The sequence below is a fragment of the Ceratotherium simum genome, chromosome 22, assembly GCF_057802395.1.
Source record: "Ceratotherium simum simum isolate JZ-2026a chromosome 22, ASM5780239v1, whole genome shotgun sequence".
Taxonomy (NCBI): domain Eukaryota; kingdom Metazoa; phylum Chordata; class Mammalia; order Perissodactyla; family Rhinocerotidae; genus Ceratotherium; species Ceratotherium simum.
The window spans coordinates 48,803,699-48,831,228 of record NC_141921.1 but is presented as its reverse complement, the minus strand read 5'-3'; the positions used below and the strand labels follow the sequence as shown (position 1 = coordinate 48,831,228).

General features: G+C 64.4%; 1 protein-coding gene across 15 annotated transcripts in view; it reads right to left on the bottom strand.

Moving 5' to 3' along the window:
* Positions 1-27,530, bottom strand: part of MEGF6 (multiple EGF like domains 6) — a 112,418-nt gene that overhangs the window by 9,544 nt on the left and 75,344 nt on the right. For 5 of the 15 annotated variants that reach the window (XM_087446958.1, XM_087446956.1, XM_087446953.1 and 2 more), the window contains 28 exons: positions 19,312-19,437; positions 18,276-18,398; positions 17,014-17,136; positions 16,481-16,618; positions 15,785-15,904; positions 15,254-15,376; positions 14,501-14,671; positions 13,967-14,098; positions 13,095-13,223; positions 10,895-11,023; positions 9,976-10,110; positions 9,765-9,899; positions 7,144-7,269; positions 6,488-6,619; positions 6,263-6,391; positions 5,971-6,102; positions 5,197-5,325; positions 4,971-5,099; positions 4,543-4,671; positions 3,965-4,093; positions 3,524-3,652; positions 3,135-3,263; positions 2,875-3,003; positions 2,551-2,682; positions 2,292-2,420; positions 1,603-1,731; positions 472-600; positions 109-237 (listed from right to left, as the gene is read on the bottom strand). In XM_087446958.1, the coding sequence (XP_087303084.1) occupies positions 109-237; positions 472-600; positions 1,603-1,731; positions 2,292-2,420; positions 2,551-2,682; positions 2,875-3,003; positions 3,135-3,263; positions 3,524-3,652; positions 3,965-4,093; positions 4,543-4,671; positions 4,971-5,099; positions 5,197-5,325; positions 5,971-6,102; positions 6,263-6,391; positions 6,488-6,619; positions 7,144-7,269; positions 9,765-9,899; positions 9,976-10,110; positions 10,895-11,023; positions 13,095-13,223; positions 13,967-14,098; positions 14,501-14,671; positions 15,254-15,376; positions 15,785-15,904; positions 16,481-16,618; positions 17,014-17,136; positions 18,276-18,398; positions 19,312-19,437 (3,654 nt within the window). Of the gene's footprint in view, positions 1-108; positions 265-471; positions 601-1,602; positions 1,732-2,291; positions 2,421-2,550; positions 2,683-2,874; positions 3,004-3,134; positions 3,264-3,523; positions 3,653-3,964; positions 4,094-4,542; positions 4,672-4,970; positions 5,100-5,196; positions 5,326-5,970; positions 6,103-6,262; positions 6,392-6,487; positions 6,620-7,143; positions 7,270-9,764; positions 9,900-9,975; positions 10,111-10,894; positions 11,024-13,094; positions 13,224-13,966; positions 14,099-14,500; positions 14,672-15,253; positions 15,377-15,784; positions 15,905-16,480; positions 16,619-17,013; positions 17,137-17,941; positions 18,016-18,275; positions 18,399-19,311; positions 19,438-27,530 lie in introns of those variants that run through there. The other 10 variants (XM_087446951.1, XM_087446954.1, XM_087446947.1 and 7 more) reach the window with 9 other exon arrangements.

Below are 27,530 nucleotides of genomic sequence, written 5' to 3'. Positions count from 1 at the left end.
TGGGAGTGACACGGAAAGTGGCTGTCACTGTGGTGGAGCCGAGGTGGGCCCGGATCCCCCGCGTGGGAGGAGCGGACGCGGGGCAAAGGTCCCAAGCCCACGACTCACTGTGCTCGCAGGCCTGGCCGTAGAAGCCGGGACCGCAGCGGCAGGCACCCGTGGTGGGCTCACAGGTGCCATTGTTGCGGCAGGAGCACTCCAGGCGGCAGGCGGCGCCGTAGTGCCCGGGGGGGCAGGCTGGGGAGAGAGCCCCAGCTCAGCCTCCTGCAAGAGAACAGGGCACGAGGGCGGCCCCTCGGGTGCTAGCCTGACTCAGGTGACCCTGGAGCCTCGCTCAGCCCCACGGCAGCCCAGGGCCCACCAAGCCGCCATGGCCCCCCCACCAGTGGGGCACATCCCTCCGTCCTGTGCAGCTGCTGACCCTCCAGCTCGCACAGGGACACGGCCCTCCAGGCTGGCCCAGACACTCACCCAGTTCACAGCGCGGCCCCATCCAGCCCAGGCCGCAGGAGCAGCTGCCGTTGGTGGCATGGCATAGACCCCCATTTCTGCAGGAACACACGTGCTCACAGCCCACTCCAAACCGGTTCTGGGGACAGCCTGGGGGCAGAAGGTGGACGCTGCTTGGAGCTCTGGCCCAGGGCTGGATACTCTCCAGGGACACATCTCACCAGGTCTGACATTCACTCAACAAACGCTTCCGGGAGCCTCTTGGGGATGGTCTCTGCCCCTAGGGCACACACGTGCCAGGGAGTGACACCAACTGTGTCCTGCCCATTCATCCATCCTCTGTCAGCAAATGCCAGGCCTGACCTGGCGCTGAGGCTAACTCAGGGTGAAGGGACCAGGACCCCCAGGGGCTGCGAGCGCCTGCCCAGCCAGCAGGAGGGGATCAGGGAAGCCTGCCTGGAGGTGGCAGCACTCTGCACGAGTGCATCCTCCAGGCTGAGAGGAGGCCAGCCAGTCGTGCACTCAGGGTTGGCTTATCTGCAGCCCGTTTGTAATCTGACTGAGCCCACGGCTGCCGTCCTTCCCTGAGGCTGAGGACAAGGCCTGGCTGCAGCCGGGTCTCCCAGGGTTTCTGACCCTTTGCTGCCACGGACTGAGAACCGGGGAGGGGGTGTCACTGGCCCCTCGATGAAGTGACTGTGGTGACCAGAGGGTGGCAGCGGGCTCAGACCTACCAGGTGTGGGGGCCAGGCCAAGAGGTTTGGGGCATGCCCATGCTCCCCATCAGGAGCATGAGCCCCACGACTGTCCCCAGGGGCCACCCCATGTCCCCACCATGGCCTGTGCTCCACGCCTCCCTCTACCTCGGGGCCCTGCCCCTGGGCCCAGTGGAAAGAGCCAGAAGGACCAACGGGACATCAACCAAGAGACTGGCTTGGTCCTCAGATGAAACATCCGTTTGACCCCTCCTGCTAGAGGGGTTCTGGGTGAGAACCTGCTCAGCCCCAACCGGCCACTTGGGGGAGTCAGTGGAGGCCGTTGATGTCAACGTGCCACCCAGGGGCCCGGTTCTCCCCCATCGCCCCCCACTCCTGGGGCTGACGGAGCAACGCCTGCGAAGGGCTGACGGCAGCCAGCGGCGCGGGCACTCACTGTGCTCACAGTGGACGCCGGTCCTCCCCGCGGGGCAGGTGCAGGCGCCCGTCACGGGGTTGCAGGCTGCCCCCTGCCCACACTTGCACACGTGGGCACAGCCAGGGCCGAAGTGGCCCTGGGGACAAGCTGCCGGGAGAGAAAGGGGGTGGCTGCCCCTGGCTGGCTTCTCTCTCTGCCCTGTCAACCCAGAGACAGGACAGGACGAGGCGGGGAGGGGGACCCCTGTGTCTGGCCCAGACAGGGTGGAGACTGCCTGCTCCCCAGCCCCTGCCCACCCTGGCATCTTCCTTCCACCCGCAGGCTCTGCTGGGGGCCAGGCCTGCTCCGCAGCGACAGTGACTCACCGCAGCCTTCACCCCTCCCTGCCAGCCCAGCCAACATCCCAGACGGGCAGAAAGTCCCACGACTCAGGGAAAGGCCCTCCTCCTGGCAGGACGCCTGGCTGGCCTGCACTGCAGTGCACAAGCCCCTGGTGGGCACAACCCGGTGAGGGGGCACAGCACACAGCCGGGCAGAGCTGGCGGGCAGGGACACTGGGGTCACACCAGCACCCCCCAACTCAGCCAGCCTGGGACCAGGCCCAGTGGGAGAGTGGTCAGGGGGCTGTCCTCCCGGCAGGCTGGCTGGCGGGGCCCTGCCCACTGAAGCGCAGGGAAGAGCCGCCCCACCTCACCCCGGCCACTCACCGAGGCTGCAGTCGGTCCCGAGGAACCCAGCGGGGCAGCGGCAGGCCCCTGTGGCCGCATCACAGGAGCCACCGTTGAGACACCCACACAGCTGCTCACAGCCCGGCCCGAACCATCCAGGCGGGCACCCTGCAGGGGGAGGGGCCAGCTGCCAGGGGGCTGGGCCCTGCCCCCATGCAGAGCCCCTGAGGTCCCCCCTCACACCCTCAGCTGAACGCCTTCCCAGGTCGGCCTGGCAGGCGGCACGGGCAGCACTCACGTAGCCGGCAGCCGGCGCTGTGGAAGCCGGCAGCGCACACGCAGGCCCCCGAGGCCGGGTGGCAGGCCTGGTTCTCGCCGGGACACTGGCACTTCTGCCCACAGCTCTCCCCAAAGGTGTCGGGCGGGCAGGCTGAGGTACAGGTGGGGGGTCAGTCCTGGCCCAGCCCGGGAACGGGCATCCTCCCTGGAGTCGCTCCCTGAGGCCGCCCTTGCACGAGGTTTTGAGGCAGAGCTCAGGGGTACATGTGGCCTGAGCTTCAGGCTGCATCAGGAGGGGCTGAGCCACCCACTGCCCCAGGGTCCACCCCATTCGGTCACCTACCCTGCTCACAGCCGGGCCCGGTGAAGCCTGGGGGACAGCGACACTCCCCAGTGACATGGTGGCAGGCAGCACCAGGTGGGCACTGGCAGTGCTGGGCACAGGCCTCTCCAAACCAGCCAGGCGGGCAGGCTGCAGGAAGGCGTGGGCTGGGGTGGCAGGAGCCCTGGGGCCAGCGCAAGCCCGGAGGGGTCACTGGGTAAAGGACCCACCCCCTCCCAGGCAGGTGGTTCCCCGGGTGCTGGCGGAGCTGGGGAGCTCACCATTCTCGCACCGTGAGCCCCTCCATCCTGGGGGACAGAGGCAGGACCCCATGACGTGGTGGCAGGTGGCTCCCCGCCGGCAGGCACAGCGCTCCTCACAGCCAGCCCCATATGTGCCCTCGGCACAGGCTGGGGGATGAGACAGGCAGAAGGCTGCGTCCTGCTCCAGGGGGCTGGGCCAGGCCAAACGCACCCCACCCCTCAGGCCAGCCTCCTGGGTCCAGACCCCTGCAGGGGACCCTGGCAGCTCAGAGAGCAGCCCCATCTCCTACCTACCAAGGACCGCCTCGGTGAGGCCCCCACACCTGGATCGAGGCTGAGGTCACCCCTGACGGGCCCAGTGGGGCCGCCTGGCCTCCCTGCACTGGTCCCTAACCCGCCCCACTCACGGCTCTGGCACTTGTCCCCAGTCCAGCCGGCCGGGCAGATGCAGTGGCCCACGTGCCGGTCACAGAGGCCACCATTGAGGCATCCGCAGCTGTGCTGGCAGTCGGCTCCAAAGCGCCCCGGGAGGCACTCTGCAGGGGCGGGCACGGGTGAGGGTCCCACCTCCTGGAGCAGGGCTGTGCCCCTGGGACCCAAGAGAACCCCGCCCCACCCATGCTTCCTGCACCCAGAGCCCCAGATGCTGCGTCCTTGGGAAGGAGGGTGCCCGGGGGCTGGTCACACTACAGGCCCGCGGCCACACCTCAGGACACTGTCCCCCCACAACCAGGGAGCAGTCATTGGCCATAGATGGAGGGCGCTGTGCTACGGCACGTTGAGGTGCCGGCCCTGGCTCCCACAGACCCCAGGGTCCCTCCTCCCTCCTCTGCCTGCGAAGGGCTCACCCTTTTCACAGGCCAGGCCAGCCCAGCCCTCTGGGCAGGTGCAGTGGCCTGAGACAGGGTCACAGGTGCCCCCGTTTTGGCAGAGGCAGGAATGCTGACAGTCCTTGCCATACAGGCCCGCGGGGCAGGCTGGGGGATGTAGAGGGGAACAACTTGCAGTGTGCTGCCGGCCAGGCCCACTGGGGCCTGTACCCTCCCTTCCCCCAGGAGGGCCAGCCACGGGGACCTGCAGGCTTTCCAGCCCACCCCAAGCCAACATCAGACTGGGGATGGGGACCTCGCCCAGGGCTGTTCCTAAAATGACCTGCCCCAGGCCACCCCGGGCCCACCAGCCCACCCTTACGGGGCTCAGCGCTGAAGGCTGTGGCCCTGGGTCCCAAGCAGCCATCTTCCTCCCCTCCCCTGGGTGCCCCACGGGTGTGTGACCCCAGCCTTCCCTGCCCATGGCCCCCCGGTAACCTTATGTCCACCCAGCATCCTATGTGCATGTGACCCTGCACAGCCCAGCGAGCGGCGAGCACGGTCCCTGGCCCTGGACTCCTGCGTGGGAGCAGGAGACCCTCCTGGGCAAGGCTTACCCTGCAGGCAGGTGGGGCCTGTCCAGCCAGGGCCACAGTGGCAGTGCCCATGGACAGGGTCACAGGAGGCCCCGTTAAAGCAGGAGCAGGCCCGGCTGCAGTTGTACCCGTAGGTGTGGGCCGGGCAAGCTGCAGGGGAGAGGGGCCGTCAGGGGCCTGGGGGGACACACCCGGGGAGGGTCTGCAGCAGATCTGGGCCGCTGGGTAGATGCCCCTGGGCTGCTGTGGTCGATCTTCCCCTCCCTCTGGCCTGGACACACTCAGGGCAACCATAGACAGGGACCAATATACTGGGCCTCTGGGGCAAAGCCACCTGGGGTGGCCACCTGGCAGCTTCGGACACCCAGGACGGGGCCCCAGGAGAGAGTCTGGCACAGTGGACAGGTCCCCCCACCCGCAGCCCCCAGGGCTGACGCGGCCCCACGCACTCTGGGCGCAGCGGGGGCCCCGGCGGCCGGCCGGGCAGAGGCAGGAGCCGTTCACGGCGTCGCAAGGCACTCCCGCGGTGCAGTTGCAGGCACTGCGGCAGTCCATGCCAAAGAAGCCGGCCGGGCAAGCTGCAGGCAGGAGCGTGATGGGGACACGGCCAGGGGTCACAGGACCCTGCCCGCACTCCGGCCACCCTAGCCTGCCCTGGCCCATACCCTGGCTCACCGTGCTCGCAGAAGGTTCCCCTCCAGCCGGCTGGGCAGGTGCACGCCCCACTGACGTGGTCACAGGCTGCCCCATGCTCACACTGGCACCGCCGCCCACAGCCTGGCCCGAAGTGGCCCTGGGGACACTCTGAGACACGCAGCCCCGGCCCACCATCAGTTGGGGGGTAGTGAGCCTGACCCCGTCCTGCCCGGGCCCCTGCCATATCACACGAGGCCTGGGATTGTGGGGTAGGAGCTGGCTCACGGAGAAGCCCTTCCCTACCCAAGGAGGGCTGGGCTCACCCACATGCCCCTACCCCCCACCCCGCCCAGCTAGGAACTGAGCCCCAAGGGAGGCAGGAGCCCCAGGCGTGACTTTGGGGACTGCCTCTAGGACGACCTGCCCCAGGCCTGGCCCGGACCCAACAACCTGGCCATGGAGGGACCACACACCGAAGGGCAAGGCCCTCAGTGCTCAGCGGCCTCCCTCCTCCCCTCCTCCAAGTGCCAGGTGCCCTGAGAGGTATGACTGGCCCCACCTTGCCCTGCCTGCTGCTCCAGGCGGGCCTTATGTCAGGCCCAGATAGGTAGGAGGGAGGGGCCTGGCCCAGGCTGGGGAGGGAGAGCGAGGTGAGCGCAGGGGAGGAGACCCCTGCTTGTCTGGGGAACAGGAGGGCAGGACCAGGTCCCCCAACACGTGCATGCGTGTGTGCACGTGTGTGTGCACACGCGCCTGTGTGCGTGCACGTGCGTGTACACACGGGGCACGGCTGTGGGCCAGGCCAGGACTCACGCTGCTCGCACCGGGGGCCCGTGTAGCCGGCCTCGCACAGGCACAGGCCGCTGGCGGCATCGCAGCTCCCGTGGCCTGTGCTGCAGTTGCAGGTGTGGCTGCAGTCAGGTCCCCAGTACCCGCTGTCACAGGCTGCAACAGACCCCGGGTCACCCTGTGCGGGCCCAGAGGAGCCCACGGGCACCACAGCTAGGTCGAGGGGACGGGGCCTCCTGCTGGCCCCCAGTGTCCCGGGGCCGGGGTGGAGCCTTTTCTGGAGATGGGAGGGATGCTCGGACAAAGGGCCACCTACCTCTCTGGCAGCTGAGGCCGGTCCACCCAGGGGCACAGCTGCAACGTCCGGTTGCCGGGTGGCAGTGTCCATCATTGGCACAGGAGCACCTCATCTGGCAGCCGGGCCCAAACCAGCCTGCTGGGCAGGCTGTGGGCAGAGGGCGGGTGAGCATGGTGGGGCCGGGCACTGCCCGCCAGCCCGGGATCACAGACGGGGGCCGAGGCAGGGCGGTGCGGCACTCACCGTCCTGGCAGCGGCTGCCCGTGTAGCCAGGGAGGCAGAGGCAGGCTCCGGTCTCAGGCTCACAAGTGGCCCCGTGCTCACACGCCGGGCAGATCTCCTGGCAGCCAAGCCCCCAGCGGCCCTCGGGACAATCTAGCCCCCACGGCCAGTCAGTCTCCCTGTGTGGCACGGCACTGACCCCCCATGTCACAGCCCAGGAGTGGGAACCACTGTTCCCATCTGAGCCAGGCCAGGGGAGGAACAGGAACAGGCCATCGGAACGCCCGGCCCCTCCTCAGGCTGCAGGCTGCAGCGTGCCCACCCCGGGAGGAGGAGCTCCTGCCCCAGGACGGCTCAACAGGCAGACGGGGGCCCAGGAGAAGGGCCAGGACACCCCATGCAGTGAACAGGTAGCCAGGAGGGTGACCAGCAGGCTGAGGGACCACTGGGTCCTCTGCTGGCTGACCTGTCCCCACTTCCTAGTGGGCCCCTCTATGAGCATGGCCACCCAGGGCAGCCGCAGACCCCACTCCGAGACCCAAGGGTGGTTCAGCGTGGGCTCTCGTAGCTGCTATGGATGGGTCTGGGGTCTGTCGGGCTCCCCAAACACGGCCCAGGGCTGGGGTCCCATGCCACAAGAAGGTGAGGGGGGACCTCAGAACACGGCTGTCACTCACCTGCCCCACAGTCGTCCCCGGTCCTCCCAGGAGGGCACTGGCACTGCCCCGTGATCCGGTGGCAGGAGGCGCCCCCACAGGAGCAGGAGCCCGAGCAGTTCACACCGAACGTCCCCTCTGGGCACTCTGCAGGAGGGAGCAGGAAGGGCCTCAACCACCCCCACGAGGAGCTGCCCTCCTTCCCTCGGGGCCCCTGGCACCTGCCCCCGGCCCCAGCGGGGTTGCTGGACACCGACGGTGTGGATAACCAGGGATGTCACAGGAGCAGGCAGGGGACAGGGGACCCGGGGCAGGGTGGCTGACCTGTGCTTGGCCAGCAGCCAGTGCCTGGGCTGACCACGCACGGGGGAGCAGTGAAGGGCAGCCCAGAGGGCACAGACAGACAGGATCCAGGGGCAGGCTGGGCAGGGGGCAGCAGAGGGCAAGGGCGAGGCTGAAGCAGGATCTCAGGCATCCAGGACCCTAGAGAGCGCCCGGCAGCAGGTGGCAGGGTGGCTCTGCCCTCCTTCCTCCCACCCTGGTTGGCCCAGAGAACCCCCCACTGGTCACCGCAGTGTCCTCCCCACTGCCAAGGAGTGACAGTGTCCCGGGAACAGTGGCATGGGGCAGGGCCCCAAGAAAGAATGTAGGTGCCGTGGAGCCTTGCCCCACCCCAAGAGGGCCTGCAGTGGCTGCTCCAGTGGCCTTGCAGAACCCCAGGCGCCTGAAGCCCCTGAGCCCCCTCCATACTCCCCACGCCTGCCCTGCTGGACAGGAAGCCCCGGGGATGGAGAAGGCCCCTGCTTGCCCCAGCGCCATGCGGCCCACACTGAGGCTGCTGGAAGGAAAGTTCTCCCAGGCCCACGAAGGCATGCACAGCACCCAGAAGGGACGGGCTGCGGGCCCACGCTCCACGCCTGAATGATCAGAGCCCACTGATCAGAACACCCCACTTGGGGGGAGCTGGGAGCTGAGGACGTGTCCTGCCTCAGGAGGAGTGTCAGCTGGATGGGGCAGAGCCCCAGGCCTGGGGCCTTCTGGAGCCCTGAGAGGGGGATTTGGGGACAAAGGACACACCCCAGTGAACCCTTGTCATGAGGACCCATACCCCACGGGCACCCACCCACATCCCACCCCGGGGCACAGGCACATCAACAGGACAGGTTGCGCAGCACAGGCAGGTGCATGCGCCAGGTGCCCGGGCGCAGCACAGGTGCACGCGCTAGGAGCACAGATAGCACCCACGTAATATGGACCAGGGAAAGAGAGGCCCTGCAACGCCAGTTGGAGGTGCTCCACCTGGCCTCGGAAAGCCCCCTCTCCACTAATTGGGGGCAGATGTCCATTTGGGGCGGTAACACTTTCCAGACCTAACAACACTTCTATAAAAATGTGCCATTTCCTGTGGCTCATCCTTAGGGCACTGGAGGCTTTTAAAGGAAAAATGAAAAGAAAGAATAAGAAAACCAGCAGGGAAGGGTTGGGGTGAAGGCCCCTCCACGTCTCAGCAAACAGACCGGGTAGGGCGGGCGAGATGGCGGCTCTTCTCCCGAGAGGCCCCTCGGTGTGCAGGGGGGCGGGAATGGAGGGTAGCAGGCGTCGCGGAAGGGCAAGTGGCACGTGTGTTTGTGTGTGCGCGCGCACATGCAGTGGGGGAGGCGGGGAAAGAGAAGAGTCAGGAGACGCAGCCCACATCGAGTCGGCATGATCGTTACGGAAAAGAGACGCTTGGCGTTGTTGATGGTGGCCGAGCCCCCAGAGGGCCTCATGCAGATTGGGGTGGGGGTGGGGGTGGGAGGGTCAGGCTGGGTTCTGAGCCCTACACACACCCCTCCTGCACCAACGGGACCTGAGAGCCCTCGATGGCATCATCCCTGCGGTCTCTGGGACCACGACATGGGAGGGACCTGGCCTGGGTGCAGAGGGAGACTGACCCCTCAGCTTGGGCTGGGGGTCGCCCCATGCAGTGACACCCTAGACTAGACCCCCATGGCTCCCACTGCTCTGGCCGATGGACATGGACACTGTGTGCGCCGCGTACCAAGGGAGGTCCAACCTGCCGTGCCCTGTCAGCAGGGGCCGCACAGCCCCGTTACTCATGCTGAGGGCTCTTCCCCTCCATCTGCCCACAACACGCGAACGTGGGGTCCCCAGGTTCCAGCCTCACCCACCACTGTGTGCGTCCCCAGGCCTTGGCATCCACATGGAGGGCCTTCCATCATGTCCCACACCCCATGCTGGCACCTCCAGCCCAGACTTCGCTCTGAGCCACCACCCCCAGGAGCAGCCGCCTCTGATGGCTTGCTCAGTCCGTCAGGAAGGAGCTCCTGCAGCCAGCTTCAGCACAACCAGGCTCAGTATGTTCCCATGGAATGAGTGAGAGAGGGAGTGAGTGAATGATTCTGGAGAGGCATCCACCCCTTTTCTGGGCATACACACCAGCTCCTGCCTGAGCAGCCCTCTCGGCCGCACAGCCACGGGCAGACCAGTGGCCTTGTCACTGCTGGTACAGGACAGGGACACAGCTGGTAAAGGTGCCGCCCAGGCCAGACTGCAGGGCTGACTCAGTTTCTGGTGTCCAGAGCCCAGGGTGAACGACCTGCACACCACCCAGACCCTGGGCACCAGGGCTGGCCACTCACCTTGGTCACAGGCCTTCCCTTGGTAGCCAGCAGGACACTGCTTCCCACACTCGCCGCTGACGGGGTCACAGGCTGCACCCGGAGGGCAGGCGCACATCTGCCGGCACCCCAGCCCAAAGAAGCCCGGCTCGCACTCTGCAGGGGGCGAGGAGAAGAGACCCTGCAGGGTTCAGCCAGCCCCGGAGCCCTCCCCCCGTGCCCCTGCACTCACCGTCCTGGCATCGCTCGCCCCTGAAGCCGGCCTTGCAGGAACAGCTGCCGTCCCTTCTGTCGCAGGCACGTGTGTTCCGCTGTTCACATCGGCACTCCTCCGAGCAGCCCGGCCCGAATGCCCATGGCGGGCAGGCTGCACCCACAGAACCATGAGGGGCCTGTCTACCTGAGCACCGGCCCCTCCCCTCTCCAGCCCCTGCTTACTGAGCTGTGTCCCCAGGACCCGGCACAGAGCTAGCACTGTCCCCCAGCCACTGGTGCCCAGAGGACCGGGACCGCTGTGCCCCGCTTACAGATGAGAAACAGGGTCTCAGTGAAGTCAGGAATTTGCCCTGGAGCCCGCCACTTCCCAGCCGGGAAACTCTCGGGATCTGGGTCTCTCCTCGAAATAATCCTTTTACGAAGTGCTGCAGAGCTGCTGGGATGAAGTCTACCCCTCATCACTCACCTTTTCTCCACCAGCCCATCGCCCCTCCCCTCCTGGGCTGTCTGTGGACCCCACGGAGGGGGGACCCACTGGGGCTCAGGACTCGCCCTTGCTGCCAGGAAACTCCAAAACCAAGACAAGCCCTGTGCTCTGGGAGCTTACACAGGATGCCTGCCCCTGCCCACACCTGCAGCCCACCCACCAGCCCGGTTGGGGGCTGGGAGGCACCACAAGGCTGGGGACCGCCCACCCAGATGCCCTAGAGGTCAAAGCAGTCCAGAGGACGTGCCTTTGAGTCCAGAGACCTGGGGTGGACCCCACGTCCCAGCCAGGAACCTCGCTGAGCCCCCCTGTGTTTTTGTCTCCAAAGGGTGAAGAGTCAACCCCAGGCCAGACCGTGGGCAGGAAGGCACAGGGTGAGTGCTTGGCTATACTACAGGCTGCCCCCCAACCCCCCGGACATGGGCAGTCAGTGGGCAGCAGGACTCACCCAGGTGGCAGAAGCGGCCATAGAGCCCCGGGTCACAGAGGCAGGCCCCATAGACGCGGTGGCACCGGCCTCGGTTGGCGCAGTGGCACTTTTTGCGGCAGTGCTTGCCGTAGAAGCCCTTGGGGCAGCCTGTAGGAAGGTGGGGCCTCCTGAACGTCCCCCAGATACAGCCCCCACGTCCCAGGAGACGCTCCAAGGGGCCCCAGCACATGAGCCAGGAGTGGCCTGGGCCTCTGCACCCCAGACAGGGAGGGGCCCAGGGGGTAGGCAAGGCACCACAAGGGCACGGCAGGCACAAGACAAGCCCCATGGATGTGACCGTCCACCCTGGCTGGCCTGTTCCCCCCAGGGTCTGTGGCCTGGACGTTGGCCAGGGCAGGAGGCCAAGCACATCCTCAGCACACATGTGGCAGATGCACAAAGACCTCATCCGATCACCTGCGTCTGACCCGCACCTACAGCATCCCAACTTCTGTCCCTCGGTGGTCACCTAGCCCAACCTCCGGACCTCAAAGAGGGTAGGACACACAGCCTCAACTGGCCAGGGTCCCAGCCTGAGGTCAGGGGCCCAGGGTTGGAAAGGCCTTCTGGCTTTCCTTCTTGAAACGCCTCCCTCTGGCCCGGTCCTGCCCCAGTCCTGCCTACTGAAGGGCAGGGTATGTCCATGTCCTAATCCCCAAGATCTGGTCAGACCATCCTGGATTATGCCACACGTGTCCTTAGAAGAGAAAGGAGATGGAGGCTGGAGACAGGAAGAGGAGGAGGCCATGGGAAGATGGAGGCAGAGACTGGGGGATGTGGCCACCAGCCCAGGATGCCTGGAGTCTAGGAAACTCACACAGGGGCCCGAGGAACCCTCACACACCTGAAAACTGGCCTGCCAGGCCTCTCTTGGGACTAACCTCCTCAAGCTTAGCTGCACAGGTACACTGTACCCACAGGTCCCCAACTGAGACCCAGGTCTCCGGAAGCCACACCACGTCACAAGCAGAAGCACTAAAATGCAGGCCCTTGATCTGCCAGGAGTCCCTAGGGTCCGTTCAGGGCTGGTCACCCACACAGCTCCTAACAGGCAGTGGGTTTCTCAGCCCTCAGCACAACAGGAATGGCAGATTGAAGAGAGGCAGGGATGCTGACCGAGCCGAGCAGGCTGACCAGAGGGAGGACTGGACCTGGGACTTCGAAACCTGCCCTGTAGAGCTCACACGGACCACCCCAAGGCACGGGGGGTGGGTTCCATTGATTGCTACCATCCACATGCTAAGGCAGTAAGTTCTTGATAAGTTTAGCTACATTCTCCAGCAAAAGAGGCAGGATTGTAATGGTCTGAAGACTTAAAGATGAAGCATTAGTCACCTGGGAAACTATGTGGACTCTCTAATTCCTCCAGAAACGCTGAAACTTCAGAGTTAGAAAGGACGTTAGTGTCGTCCCATGCAGCCACGGGCTGCATCCAAATACACCTTTGCAGAAGGTGTATCCCTTCTGCAAATCCCACCCAGACATCATGCAGCTCTACTTGAATGCTTTCAGGAATGGGGAGCTCACTACCTCCCGAGGAACCCATTCCAATAGTACTATTCTTCTGTCAAGTCTTCACCATTGCTATAGTTTTGTTGTTAGCGCCATCGAGTCAATTCCGACTCCTAGTGCCCCATGGACAGCAGAGTGGAGCCCTGCCCAGTCTTTTTGGGCCATCCTTTCACCGTCCGGCACTCTACCAAACAATGCTCTGCTATTCACAAGGTTTTCATGGCCAGTTTTTAGAAGTGGGTGGCCAGGTCCTTCTTCCTGGTCTATCTTGGTCTAGAAGCTCTGCTGAAACCTGTCCACCATAGGTGACCCTGCTGGTATTTGAAATCTGGGTAGCAGAGTTTTCAGCATCACAGCAACAGGCAGCTGCCACACTGTGACAACTGACAGGGGCATGGTGTGGTTCCCTGACCAGGAAACGAACTTGGGCCACAAGGTGAGAGCCCCGAATCCTAACCACTAGACCTCCACTGCTATAGTTAGGTCCCGGGAAAATTAGCAAACAATGAACACTCCATGCCTCTCCTAAAGGGCCTCACCTGTGTACCTCTCCCCACTCCCATGGAAGGAAGGCACTAGGAGAAGCCGGGAGGGGGCTGAGAGCTGGTGCCCCCTGTCCCCTCCCCCCCAGAGACAATCCCAGAGGCACAGGAGGGGCTGCACCCACCATCCTCACAGTGGGCTCCGCTGACACCCGGAGGGCAGCGGCAGGCCCCCGTCATGGGGTCGCAGGTGCCACCGTTCTGACAGTTGCAGGAGAAGCTGCAGTTCTTGCCGAAGGTGTCTGGAGGACAGGCTGCAGGGGATGACAGGAAAGCAAGAGGGTCACCGGCCCGCAAAAGGACTCTAGGCCCAGAAGCCCCTTCAAGGACAGAGACACCAGGAGTGTGAGCCTCCCAGGTCAAAAGCAACTGCCCAGAGCAACAACCGATGGCATCGTGCCCGTGCCCCTACTACGCACACAGCAGACATCACTAATCAATCACCACATCCTCCCTCTGCACTCCAACACATCCACCTTCTCAACGAGCACTTCCAACAGGCAGAGATGGTCACTACGGCTCTTGAGACCAAACTGCCAGTGACATCCCTGGTCTGGGGTCATTAAGCAGGGAGTGCAACAGGCTCTGGACCGAAGCTGGGAGAGCAATTTTCCAATGCGTTTCAGCTACCAATACCATGTGGTCCGGGGAAGTGGCTGCCCCACCCAGAACACGGGCACAACCAGCCCACCCACCAGCCACTCTGACGACCCCCTCTATGGTCTCAGTGAGTTGTCGGCTTGCTTATCACTGGACCCGTTGACTGTGACATCTGTGAGAGGCAGAGCCCTGGCTCCCCAGTTCCCGGAGTCTCCCAGTGCCTAGAACTGGGCCTGCACAGAGCGGGCAGTCAGCAGACACTGAACGAATGAGTGAATGAATGAGTGAAGGGATGTGCCCACGCGGCGCCTTGCCCAGGGCTAGCGGGGGGAGCAAAACAACGGGCTCCTGGCAGGTCTGGGGCTCACGGCCCCCTGCCACCCCACAGCAGCCTCACTCTCATTGCAGACAAGCCCGGTCCAGCCCTCGGGGCAGTCGCAGCCGTCCAGGCCCGGGAGGCAGGTCCCTCCGTTCCTGCAGTCGTCGCAGGTCAAGCTGCAGTCTTGGCCAAAGGAGTCATCCAGGCAGACTGGAGGGCAGACCAGGAAAGGGGCCTCAGAGCCAGACCCTTGCCCTCAACTCCGCCAGGGCTCGGGTGCACAAAGGCTGGCTCAGCACCTCAGGCCAGAGAAGGGGGCACAGGGGATGTCCTCAGCCCATGAAGGCCCCAAGCGGGCAAGGTAGGATGTGGGAGCCAGATGCCGGGGCCTGGAAGGGCTCTAAACGGGAGCCTGGGGCCTGGTCCAGCCCAGGCTCAGCTCTGGACGTGCTGTGCAAACTAAGTAACCGGCTCGACTTCTCTGAGCCTTGGTCAAACAAGCAGAGGTCCTTCCTCATGCCCAAGACTTCAGGGAGGGGAGCAGCCTGGCCCGAGGGGGCGCTGGCTGCCGTCCCGGAGAGCAGAAGCCCCAGAGCTGGGCCCACCTCTCACCAAACTTCTCCGTCAGAGTGTGTTCGCCCCGGGCCTCTGCCTCCTCCTCCTCGGCCGCCACGTAGTCATCTTGGAAGAGGTGGGGCAGCTCGTCCCGGAGCTCCGTGATGTGCGGGGGGCGCCGCACAAAGGGCAGCTGGCCCTCCAGGTCCACCTCGGGTAGCTCCAGGGCTGGGCGAGGGTACAGAGACCGCTTAGCCCCTGCTGCTCACCTGCCCTCCCCGGGACTGCCCACAGGCAGCTCAGGATCTGAGCCCCACCCCACGGACCCACCCACAGCCCCCGCCACCTCTCCTCACCCTGGTCACCAGGGGTCGTCCCAGCTGTACTCCTGACCCTAATTCTCAGGACAGAGAAGGCTCCGGGCCCTGTGGACCTGACCCATGCCATGTCCACCCCAACTGTCCCAGCTCCCACCCCGACCCTAGGGACCCTGAACATGGAGGGGAGGTGGGGGGCAAGAGCAGCTCTCTGCCCCTCTGGACGCTGTCCTCAGTCCCAGGGACGATGACCCTTCTCTCTTCTAGGCAGAGCAGAAGCTGGACCACCCAGGACCCTGAGTAACACTCTGCCCTGGGGACACCTATCTGGCCAGCCCCTTTCCCCCACCCTGCTGCCCCCCACCTGTCCCACTGAGATGGGGTCCACACAGCCCGGAAGGTGGGTGCAGGGGCACTGGGAGCAGGTGCCAGGAAGGCAGGGGGCACGGGGCTCCGGGGAGCCGGGGACAGGCGGTGACGGGCAGAGACTCACGAGTGCAGCCCCTGCGGTCCTCATCTAGCCAGTAGCCGGCCTCGCAGGAGCACTGGAAGGAGCCGGCCAGGTTGGTGCAGTGATGCTCACAGCCGCCGCGGCCGGAGGCACACTCATCCACATCTGCGGGCAAATGCAGGGCTGCTGCAGCCTGTCCTCTGGGGGTCGGGGACTCGGGAGGCCCCTCCGGCCCCGCTCTGCCCGCCGGACTGAGGCCTGGTGGACATGCCTGCTGGGTGACGCCCACGCTGCAGCCATCCTCCCATCCCCAGGGTCAGAGTGACAGTGGACGCCCTGTCCGAGGGAGGCCAGGCTAGGGGCAGCCAGGGGTGCAGGCCAACCCCGTGAGAGCAACCAGTGACCACAGGTCGGGGAGGGAGCGGGCAGGACTGCACACCCTGCAGACAGCAGGCGCTCAAGTAATGCCCAGAGGTGGAGCAAGAGAGGCGCCAGAAGCAACCCCGTGTCCCTCCTTAGGGTGGCCCCACTTTCCTGGCCACCCCAGCTGCCCAGCGGCCGGCCGGCACTCACCCTCGCACCTGCAGCCGTCGGTACCGAGCCGGTAGCCAGCATAGCAGCTACATTCGTACCCACCAGGGCTGTTGGTGCAAATCTGCTGGCAGCACGGTGAGTCGGCACAGTCATCCACATCTGCGGGGTACACACCCGAGCCCAGCTGGCACCCAGGCGCCCACCTGCACGAACGCCCCTCCCACGCCCACCAATGCATGCACACCTGCACACAATCTCATGCACACCCACACACGAGTGCATGTACACACACACGATCACACACACACCCACATACATTCCTGGTCCTGCACACAGACACACAGAGGACGCACGTCACAGCCCCAGGGCCACCCCGCCTGCTGTGGGGGCCAAACCAGGGCTGGAGGGTGTGTGGGGTGCATCTTGGAGGCAGGGTCTCCCCGTGAAGAGAGAACCCTCGCACACCAAGCGTTTTGGGCACCTCTCCCAGCACGTGGGGATTTAACCAAGTGACCAAGCAGAGCCGGAGGCGGCGACACTGATGGGCCAATGGGGCCAGCGGCCATGATGCTGCCTCTCACCAGGCCCACCCTTGGACCACACCCCTGGCCCAGGGCAGAGAGAGCAGGACTGGGGGCGTCCGCTTCACGGCATCAAACCAATGCGCAGACTCGGGACGGCAGCAGGTCCCTGGTTTGGGGGGGATGGGGTGCTCTGGAAGGACCTGGTTCGCACCAATACATGTCTTCTGGTCCTGGTCCAGCTCGTAGCCGCGGGGGCAGGTGCAGAGGGGCCCCGTGCTGCTGTGGCTGCAGCCGTGGGAGCAGCCACCGTTGTCAGCCTCACAGCTGTTCACGATCTCCATCTCTATCCCTGTGACAAGACCCACCACCAGGACATGGGACAGAGTCTGGGGTGACCCCCCCCCCACCTAGCGTGATCCTCCTTGACCCCAGCAGGGCGCCTGGGGCCCCCCAGTGCAGAGCTCCTGGGCCAGGCGGGTTCTGGAATGCATACCTTCCGAGGGGCCCCCCATGCTCCCCTGCCCTCCTAGGGACTCCCCATCCTCCCTGACTTCCTGGGGTCCCCCCATCCTCCCCTGACCTCCTGGGGCCCACTCACAGCCCCCAGGCCCAACACTGCCCTTGACTGACAAGGAAGCTCTGCCCCTCGGCCAAAGCAAGCTGGTGGCCCGTGGGGGACTGGGGAGCCATCTTGCCACCCCCAGGCACCTCCACACCCCATGGTGCCAATGCCCGCCCACTCACGGTAGCACTGCCGGCCATCGGCGCCCAGCTCATAGCCCGCGTGGCACACACACTTAAAGGACCCGAGAGTGTTGAGGCAGCCGTGGGCACACTGGGCCAGCCCCATGGCACATTCATCCACGTCTGGACAGGAGAGATCAAGGGGGACGGCTGTGGGCCACTGGCCTGGGAGATGCGGCCCCTAGGAGTGGTGCCTTAGTGTGGAGGGGTCCCCACCGGAGGGTCAGGGCTCGGGCTCCACCTCTGTGAGGCCATGGTCCCTCAGCTGTGTCCACTGCCCTCTCACCAAGCCCCTGTCCAGGGCCCGGTTTAGGAGGGGCCTTTTCACCGCCCGTCTCTGGGGGGCCAGAGGAAAAAGCGCACAATTGGCTGACATCCGGGTGCATCCCTGTGCCTACATGGCACTGGCTGTCAAGACCTGAACCCCGGTATGTCCGACTACTGCTTCGGTCACGCCCCCTAAGACTCCCTGGGATGAAGAAGCTGACCCTTAGCCTTGTCTCCTGCTGAGCCCGCCACAGCCACCTGCGTCCAGAGCGGCAGGGCATACCTTTCCCTTTGGCAACGATTCCTAAAACACTCCCTCCCAGTGTTGGTGACGTGTGGACCCTACAGGCCCTGTCTCTCTGATCACTGCTTGCCCTGGACACACCCTTGTCACTTTAGAGACTCTCTCTAAGTCTCTAAAGGGGGACGCGCACGGACCCCTCCCCGAGGCTGCTCACCCAGAGCTGCGTGTAACAGGAGGGCACCCGAGAGTCCTGGGAGGGGGTAACTAACAAACACGCACAGCACCCAGAGGGGACCCCTGCAGCCAAGGACGGAGAGCATGTTCTAGAAAGTGGCACCCAACTGGGATCCGGGTTTCTAACGCATTTGTTAACAAACAACCCACAGAAACGACTGGAAGCCAACGTGGAGCTGCTACCTGGGCTCACGGTGATAGTGCCTCATTTCTCCGCTTCCCTAACGAGCGGGTACTGCTTAGATGGTACCAGAAATCTTTAAAAAATAAAAACGCAACCCGAGCTCTCCCACGTGCTCTGGCCGAAACGAGACTCGGGTTGGAAGTGGCTCATTGAGTGTGTCCCTGCCCCTCCTCCCAGCCCCCAGCCGCCCACCCCGGCCCCGGCCCCCAGTGGCAGAGATGAGCCTGTGCATCATCCCAGCTCAGCCCTGCTCCCATAAGTCCGGTGCAGCAGGACACGGTCCCTCCACAGCTGACCCTGGGGCAGGGCCAAGCACTGGGAGGGGCGCCTTACCTTCGCAGGCCTTGCGGTCGGCCGCCAGCCGGTAGCCCGTGTGGCACTCACAGTGAGCAAGGCCTCGGAGGGCCTGGCACGTGTGCATGCAGCCACCGTTCCGGTCTGCGCACGGGTCTCTCCCTGCAGTCACGGACCCGGAGGAATGGAGGCAAAGGGAAGAGATCAGGGTGGGAAGTGGGGGACTCTGGTAGATTCAGCGTGCCTGCCCCAGGGTCCCTCGAGAGGCCCCCACCTGGCGCTCTCGCCCCTCCTGCTCCAGTGTGATGGAGCAGTGGGTCTCCCTCCTTCCAGGTGTGGGAGCCCCCAAGACCCCCGAGAAGACTCCAGAGACGACAGCAGGGCTCAGGCCGGCTCCTCCTGCACCTCTTCTCCTAGTTGGAGCCCAGGTGCCCAGCAGCCCCCAGCCCTGTGACCCCGTGACACTCTGCCCCCACTGCTGGCCTCAGGCCCTCAGCCCACACTCACTCCTGGCCCAGGACCCAGGAGGACAGGCAGGGGGCACTCAGAACCTGCCCCACCCTGGCTCCCATTTCCATATCTCAGAGGGCCTCGGAGCCTGCTCCACCTTCTCCATCAGCAAAGCCCTCTCTTTCCATGACGAGCAGCCCTGAGACCCCAGAGTAAGGTGCCAAATGGGGCCTGGTCTGCCTTCTCTGCCAAAGGGCCGGGGCCTGGGTCCCACACGCCCGCAGCAAGCCCAGGATGAGCCTTGGACCTGAGGGACACATGAGATGCCCTTCCTCAGCCTCCCCCATACTCCCCAACCTGAGCTTCTTGCCCCCATCAATGTGCGACACCAGAGCACAGCCGAAGGGGCTCCCTCCCGATGCCCGCTGGGGGCTGGACAATGCCCCACCACCTCTCAGCAGCCCAGGGGCCCCACCTCCTGAGGCCCCCCTTCCAGCCCCAATAGCCAAAGGGAGAGGCACGGCCTGCATCTACCCCAGCTAAGGCTGTGGGACCCTGGAAAGATCTATGGGTTTGTAGAGGACGGGGGTCCCAGCAGGGGTCCCCAGGCTGGCGGCATACTCACGGACACAGCGCCTGCCGTCCTCCTGGAGCTGGAACTCGGGCCGGCACTGGCAGCGGTGCTGGGTCACCGTGAGCTGGACACAGTGGTGCTGGCAGCCGCCGTTGCCCACGGCACAGGAGTTGATGGCTAGGGACACAGAGAGGAGCCCAGGTCAGCCCAGGAGGACGGGCAGGCACAGAGCAGGGGACAACCCGTGACCACCTCCCCCAGGAAGCCGCCAAGACCCTCCAGGCCACACCGGGCCTCTCCTCTCTCCCGTCTCTGCCCCAGACGCAGGGTCTTTGAGAGAACAACACTGTTTCTGTTGGTTCACGGGCCTGGCTCTGCTTCTCAGACCACACACAGGGTACGCAGGACCATGGTTCGCTTCTGGATCCCCCCAGCCCCAGCCTGCCCGAGAACTGGGCGTAGAGAGGCACTGCTGAGCAGACCACTCGTCTCAATGGAAGCCCAGTGCCACCCAGCACACAATGCAAAACATCAGGGCCCCCCTGAGAGCCAGGGAGTCCAGGGCTCAGAGGCCAAGCAGGCTGGGAAGCTCCCTGGAGGAGGCGGCAGGCCAGCAGAGGGTGGTGGAGGTCCAGACGTTCCACTATCTTGGTCATCAGGCCAGGGCAGAGGGGCAGGCAGGGGGCTGCTATGGACGGCCCAGTTCCCCCAGCTCCCGACAGACGAGTGCAGTTATGCCCACCCCAGGCCAGGCCCAGCCCCATACCTGACCTCACAGTCCCCACTCCTCCCAGCGGCTGTGGGGAACAGCACTCGGGGAGCCCACAGAGCCAGGGACCCATATCCCAGTCCCAGGATGCAGGGTCCAGGCCTTCACGCTCAGGCTTCTAAAGGGTCAGGCTCTGTGGGTCAGGCTGGCCGAGTGGGCGCCTGTGTATTGGGTGGATGGGCTGGGGCCATGCCAGGGAGGAGGCGCTGGGCGAGGCTGGGCCCCCCGGGTGGGCACTGGGCCTCTGGCAGCTCCATCGAGTCTCTGGTAGGGGCCTCATGGTTAGGGAGGGAATCGGCTTCCTCCCCGGGAGCAAAGCAGCAAGAATGCACTGTTTCTGTGCCCCGGGAGGTGCGGGTGACTGCCCAGCAGGCCTGGACCTGGAGCAAACCTGAGTCCCGTTACTCAGACACTGCAGCCGCTGAGGGGCAGGGCTGCACCCCGAGATGCCACCTGTGCTGTCATCACAGACCCTGGGGGGCCGCCAGCCTTGGCCCGACTTTGGGGAGGCCATTCACCGTCATTTTGTATAGGAGCCAAGACCGGCACGGCTGGCATCCCCGGGAGCAGGAGCTCGGAGGCCAGCTGAGCTGGGAGCAGCCGCAACGTTCACATGCAGAGCACGTGAGTAGCCTCAGGGCTCTGACGAGGCCCGGGCCACACTGTCTGCCAAAAGCAAAGCTTCCTTCAAAGCAAGTTTGTTTGAAAAAAGCCAAACACAGGGGTCACCATACTGTCCCGTTTCCCCACGTGGGGTGTGCAGGTGGGGAGCCATGCCCAGGGTCCCTTCCTGGGGCCAAGCTAGCCCTGTGGGGGCCAGGAGGGCGCCCAGGGGTGGCAGTGATGGCTCTGTCTCCTGGCTGCGCCTGGCCCTGCCACATGCAGGGGAAGAGCGGCAGAGAAACGAGGTGTGAGCCAAACTGAGGCAAGCAGGGCAGCCACCACCTCATGTTCCCGTCAGCCTCTGAGCCTACCCATCTACCCCCAACTCTGCACTGACCCCCAGGTCCCGCCTGCCTCACCTGAGATAGCTCTGCTTAACCCACCGCCATGGCTCAGAGGCTCAGAGCATGGCCTGAGCTGGCCCCACTCCTGGGGCTCTGTTTGTGTTCCCGAAACCAACCTCATCCCGGCTTAGGACTTGTAATAGGAAGCAGAAGCTCTCCTGGCAGGGCCGGGTAGGCACACAGACAGAGGGGCTTGGAGCCTGGGCAGGCGGGCTGGCTGGGCAGGCACCACGGCCCCTAGGAGGACTCAGGGAGCTGGGGCAGGACAAGAAAGGAGCCCTCCAGATGGGCAGAGCCCCAAGGTGGTCCCAGGGGCAATCTGGCACCGAGCCCCCTGGAGCCCACTGGGAGAGAAAGCACAGGTAGGTGGGCGCAGGTGGGGGGGTCCAGGCTTCCCGTGCGGCCTCACACCCTCCCAAGCCCATCTCTTACCACTCTGCTGCCCCACTTGTAACATTCCAGATGCTCCCAAGCTGTGCACACGAGGGAGCCAAGCCCAGTCTCATCTTGCACATCCTGTGCCACGGATTCCCGGAACGCTGAACGAGGCAGATTTCTCAGGCGCTGAGCTGTGTGGCTCAGGGAAGGGCCAGCCTCTGTGTGGCCAGTGCCCAGAGCTGGTGGTGAAGTTTCCAGGTCCCCCAGGTCACTGTGACACCAGGCCACATAACTCACTTCCCAATGACCCCTGCCTGGGCAGTTGTGCAAATCAGGACCATGCTCAGACTTGAAGCAAAGCTGACAGCAGCCGCTGAAAACGGGAGACTAGGGGTTACATAGCCCCTAATGGGTTGAATGGTTGTGTCCCCCTAAAATTCAACCCCCAGCATGACTGTATCCAAATAGGATACAGGTAGGGTTTTTACAGAGGTAAGTAAGGTTAAATGAAGTCATAAGGGTGGGGCCCTGATCCAATGGGACTTGTGTCCTTATAGGAAAAGACACCAGGATCTCTCTCTCTCTCCCTCCGCCATATGAGGACACAGCAAGAAGGTGCCAGGTAAAAAGCTCTCGGCAGGAAGGAACCAAGCTGGCTGGCACCACGATCTAGAACTTCCAGCCTCCAGAACTATAAGAAAATAAATTTCTGTTGTTTAAGCCAGCCAGTCTGTGGTATTTGTTACGGCCACCTGAGCTGACTAAGACACCCTCACTCCCCAGTTTGCAAATTCTAGGACCTGGGGCCTCTGCCAGGGGACTCGCGGGTTCTAACAGAGCTGGGTTGCAACTTCGCCTTCTGCCAGCAGGAGCCGCCCTACCCAGCAGCCTCAGGCGTGCAGCATCCAGCTCATCCAAGGGAACAGGGCCCTACCTGAGCACAACACTGGACCTTAGAAAACAAATGTCCTATAGGGTGTAGGGCCCGTTTGTGCCCGTTTGTCCCCGATTCTGGAGGTGCAAGTGGCAGCACCTGAGACCTGGGCACAGACTCAGGGCTGGAGCCCAGCAACAGGTGCACCTGAGTGTGAGGGCGAAGTAGCAGGTGTGCGCTGTAGAGGGCCGACCTTGAGGGCAGCTCTGTTGCCGGCCAGCCTGAGCTGGTCATCTAAGGGGCTGTGCCGATGCAGGGCCAGCCGGGAGGAGGGCAAGCCTGTCAGCAGCGGGCAAGCCCACTCTGCTCCAGCCTCCAAACCCAACCAGGTGGTTTCAGGGCTGCCTCCATGAGGTTTTGTAATCACTGCCCCCAGACTGGCTTGGTTTCCAGATCCCACGAGCCTCACACCACATGTGGTCAGCAGCCACATGCCGCTCTTCTTTCTAGGAAGCCATCTGTTGGGGACAGGGCCAGGATGGCAGGACAGGAAAAGGGTGGCCCACCTGGCTCGGCCAGGAGGGGAAACTCACCTGGGCTCTGCCCAATCCCACCCCCCAGGCAGCTCATGGGTCACCTACTGCTCTGTCTTGTGCGTCCTGCCCCATCTCCCACCCTTGGGATGGGGCCTCCGTGCGGCACGGGACACACGATTCACTTGCAGCCCTGTAAGCCCTCGCCCACAAGCCAGGGGCTGGCACTGTCCCCAGCATCACAGACTGCACACCCGCCAAGCAGCCCCCGCTCCTCAGTCCCCGCCAGAGACAGCGCTAAAGACAGGCCTTCCACACGGCTGCGAGCAGGGACCCGGGACCCAGGACCCAGGACCCAGGCAGTGCTGGCGGTCCTGCCCAGCGCCCTCCCACTTGGGGTGAAGCACTCAGAGGCATGAACCCCAGCCTCCGCTGCAGCCCCTTGGTGCCCGTCTGAAATCGTTCATTCCTCCCACGCCGTCCAACGCCACCCGCACCTCAGCTCGAATCCCCCTCCCTCCTCCTGCTCTGCCCTTCCACTCACCGACTCCAACCCCACAGCCCGCCATCGCCCGCGGGGCCCCAGTTAGCCCTTGCTTCCCCGTTGGGTTTCTGCGCTCAGCCCAGGGTCTGCAGCCGCCCCCAGCTTCCCCGGGTGGGGATGTGACAATCCCACCACCCCCTGGGCGCCAGTGGGCTGCACTTTTGGGGTCCTGGTCTCAGGCAAAGCCTCGACTTCCCAGGGCAGTTTCATGGGGCGGGGCTGCCCTTCTCACCTCCCCCGTGCCGCTGCCTGTTTCTGTTTGGAGGGGATAAGAAAACATTCAAGGAATTGCATCTGCGGCTTCGCAGGGATGAGTTTTGCAGACAAGTCTCGCCATCTCTATCTTTCTGCTGCCTGTGGCTTTGGCACCCGCCCCAGACGCTGCCAGCAGCGGCCTCCCCAGGGTCTCCTCTCCAATGAGCAGAGGGAATGGCAGGCTGGAGGGTCCTGTGCAGCCCCTGGGGAGACCCAGGCCTGAGGGGAGCGTCTGCCCTGAGGCCACACATTGCACAGGGGCAGAGCCCCGACAGAAGGCAGGGCCAGGGAGACCCTCCTCATGCTGTGGGCACAGTCGGGCCCATCTGACTCCAGGGGGAGGGGATGTGGGAGGGGCAGCTGGGCCAGAGGGCACACATGCTGACAGCAGAATCCTCCCCACGGCATCTGTCCAAATGGCCGACAGGCTTGAGGCGAGGGGAGGAGGATGGACACCCCTACTCTTCCACGTGGCCAGCCCAGGGCACCAGCCTGGAAAGACCTCATGCTGGTTGACCTGGTGATACCATGGCTCCTCAGACCGGCCCTGAGCGTGTTGCTTGCCCTGGGGGACATGGGGAAGCAGCATGTGCAAGGGCAGGGTCCAGAAGGGACCACTGGGCAGGTGCCACACTAGCTCAGCACGCCCAGCCGCACGGAGGAGAGGGTTCCCCAGCGCCGTGTCACACGACCTGGGAGCTGGTCTCCTCTGTGGGTCTGCACGCTGGCGCTCTGCAAGATGACGCAGAAAAGCAACAATGATGCTCCTAGACACGTTGCCAACCACCACTCTGCAGGCCCCATTTTCCACAAGCTGGGGAAGGACAAGGGCTGGCTCTGCACCCCGAGGGTGAGAAGCAGGGTGGACCAGCCCTGGGCCACCCCAGAGCCTGGGAGACACACCCAGGAGGGCATCCTGGCAATGCGGTACCCCAGGACACCCGGCTGCTTCTGCTTCTCCTGGGGCCAGGACGGCCGGGGGCGGGGGGGGGGGACACTAAGCACTCAGGGGCCTTGGGGACGACGGCAAAATCCTTCTAGCAAATTCTCACTTTTAATAATTGAAACGTTCTTGTGTTTTATTTCCATAAGTTCTTTCACAAGGGAGGGATGCAAGAAAGCTGTGCTTTTCCAGTCCTCTCCCTGCCTCGGAGGCAAATCTGACAAGTGTTTCAAAGCCTCCCTCAAGCCTGCTTCCTTTCAGGACGTCCCAGATCCCTCAGGGCCTCCTGATGTGGCACTACCCTGAGAGGTCCCAGCACACAGAGCAACCCCACCCCGTACCGTGGAAGGACAGTCACATCCCTGTGGGCACTTTCTCCACGCCCAACCTCCAGCGTCTCTATCATCCTCACTCCAAGCCGCTGGAGGAGAGGAGGTGCCAGGGCCTGTTCCCTGCCTGCCTGCAAAGCCCCAGAAGAATGCAAGCACCCCTCCCTCCAAGGGGATCCCAGCAGGCCCCGGGGGAGGGGTCCAGAGCAGCTGTGCCCCAGCTGTGCAGCCTGCCCCACAGCCAGCCTACGTGGACGAGGGAGGGCAGGCAAGGGCATGGTTCCCACACTGATTATTCCCATAAATGCCTGCCGAGGCCCTAGGGTGGTCTGGGGTCAAAATGTGCCACTGTGAACCTCGGACAAGGCCCCAGTTCCTCCCCAGGCCCTGCACCCTGGGAGTCTTGGAGGAGAAGCGAAGCGGGGAGGGCCCCACACCCCCCTCAGAGCCCTAGGAGGGTCCAGCAGCCTGGCATGGGCCGGGCAGTGCCCTCCACCAGCCCCCACCTGGAAGTCCCTCATTCGGGATCTGAGATGCCCAGCCACACCTACCCACCCTGGCCAGCACATCAGGTCCAAGGCAGCCAGGTGGGTCCCTCAGCAACCAAAAAGGGCACCTTAGCGAGAAGGGTGGGGTACCCCTAGAGGAAAGGCTTCCCACTGTGATTGTGAAGAAGCCCCCAGGAGAACCCTTGTCTGCTCTGGGAGCTTCTCAGCAAAGCGCAGGGCCCCCACCCAGGGAGAGCAGCTCCCAGCAGACCCAGGTGGACAAACCCACCCCAATCCCAGACACTCCCAGGAGACCTGGGGACTGGCCTGCACCCTGGCAAGGTGTCAGCTCCCAGGAATTCCGCCAACAGCAGCCAGGTGTACGTGAGTGTGCATGAGTGCCCGGGTCCAGCATGGATTTCCTGCTGGGAGTCGCAGTCAGAAGAAAGAGACAGCGACCAACTTAGGCCAAACACCAGCATGGAGTAAAGCACTTCCAGCCACTGACCAGGAAAGGCCACTGCAGAGGAGTCTCACTGCGCCCTCTGGTGGGAGTGCCAGGAGGTGGGCACCAGCTCCCAAGAGAGCCGGGGACCTCCTGGGACACACCCACTCAGTCTGGGTGTGCAGCGTGTGGGTGGCAGGCAGAGGGGGTGGTGAGGTCCCAGCAGTCTCATGCCAGGCTGTGCAAACCACCCCTGGCGGCCCTGGCATCAGACCCCGAAAAGATCCTTTAAAATAAGCAAGTGCCACAAATCAAGACTTCTGGGGCCCTGAGCTCAGGCCTCTCCCAGGAGAGGCTCATGGGAGGGGCTCCAGTGAAGCCATGGGGTGGGCTGGCTGGGCCAGGGGCAAGACCGAGGGCACCCCTCCTGGGCTTCCCAAAGCCAGCAGCTCAAGGCCCCTATCCGTCCCTCCAAAACTCTGAAGGGCCCCCTCCCCTTCACATGCTATTTACCCATCACCACCCAGTCCTCATCCTTTCCAGCGTCTCTGGGAAGGCCACCATCAGCACAGATGGGGGAGACTAGGGAGATGGGGAGGGGGTGTCCCAGGCCCCTCATGAGGGTGCCCACAGCAGGAAGGGAGCAATGGGTACCCACCAGGCCCCATCCAGCCCACCTGGACCAGCCCCCAGGGATACCTTTTACCAAGGAGAACCCTGCCCCAGAGGAGACGCGTGGGAAGGACATCAGGGGATCTGGGGGACCAGAGGACCCTGAGGCTGAAGATCCCCTGGCCACGGGCTCCAGAAGCCCCCCTCCCACCTCAGGAGGCAGCAGCTGGGGGCTGCATCCGCGTCATGTTTGTCTAAAGCTCATCACAACATTCCTGCATCTGTTTCCACTTTCCGACCCGGAGAAACTTCACAGGGCAGTTGCCTGGCTCCCGGGACATGTGAGAGTGTGCGGGGAGGGCCCCCCAGGGCTGGCAGGCCGCCCTGCCACATAGCAGCAAGGCATGCAGGAAGAAGGCTGCTTAGAGCCCGCCTGGCCGCTCTGGATCTCCAGGGCACAAAGAAGGGGTGCCCTGCCCCAGCCCCCTGCTCCAAGAGAACCACCCCCACGCAGCCTCCCAGACGCAGGGAGGCCATCAGGGAGGGGTCCGCCCTGTGCCCTGGCACCCGTGTCCAGAGCAGCCAGGAGAGTGGTGGGGGAGGGTGGGGCGTGGACGCTGACTGCCCAACACCAGACTCCTGGCCTCCAGCCCCTCTACCCTCAGCCTCGGTGGGCACCTGGCACTCTCCCCTTCTCTCCCTGTAACCCTCCCGAGCTGGCAGGGGCAGCAGCCTGTGGCCCCAGCACCTCCACTGAGCCCATTCCTCATGGCAAAAAGACCCTGCAGAGGAGCCAAGGGTCAGGGTCCCACTTCTCGGTTACCCCTTCTTCATTATCCCCGCCTGCCACAGCCCAACCTCCCAGGCTCCCTGAGGCTGCGGTGGGGGATTTGGGTCCAAGAAGCCCAGCTCTGCAGGCCAAGAGTGGTCTCATGCTGCCCCCACCCCAGGCCAGGCCTTCTGGCCAGCATCCCCCACCACTCAGAAAGCATCTGAGTCTCCCCCGAGGTTGGGGATGGCACAACCAGGCCGGGTCTCTGCTGACCCACCACCGCGGCTTCTGCTACAGAGGACCCTTGATAGGACGGCGGCC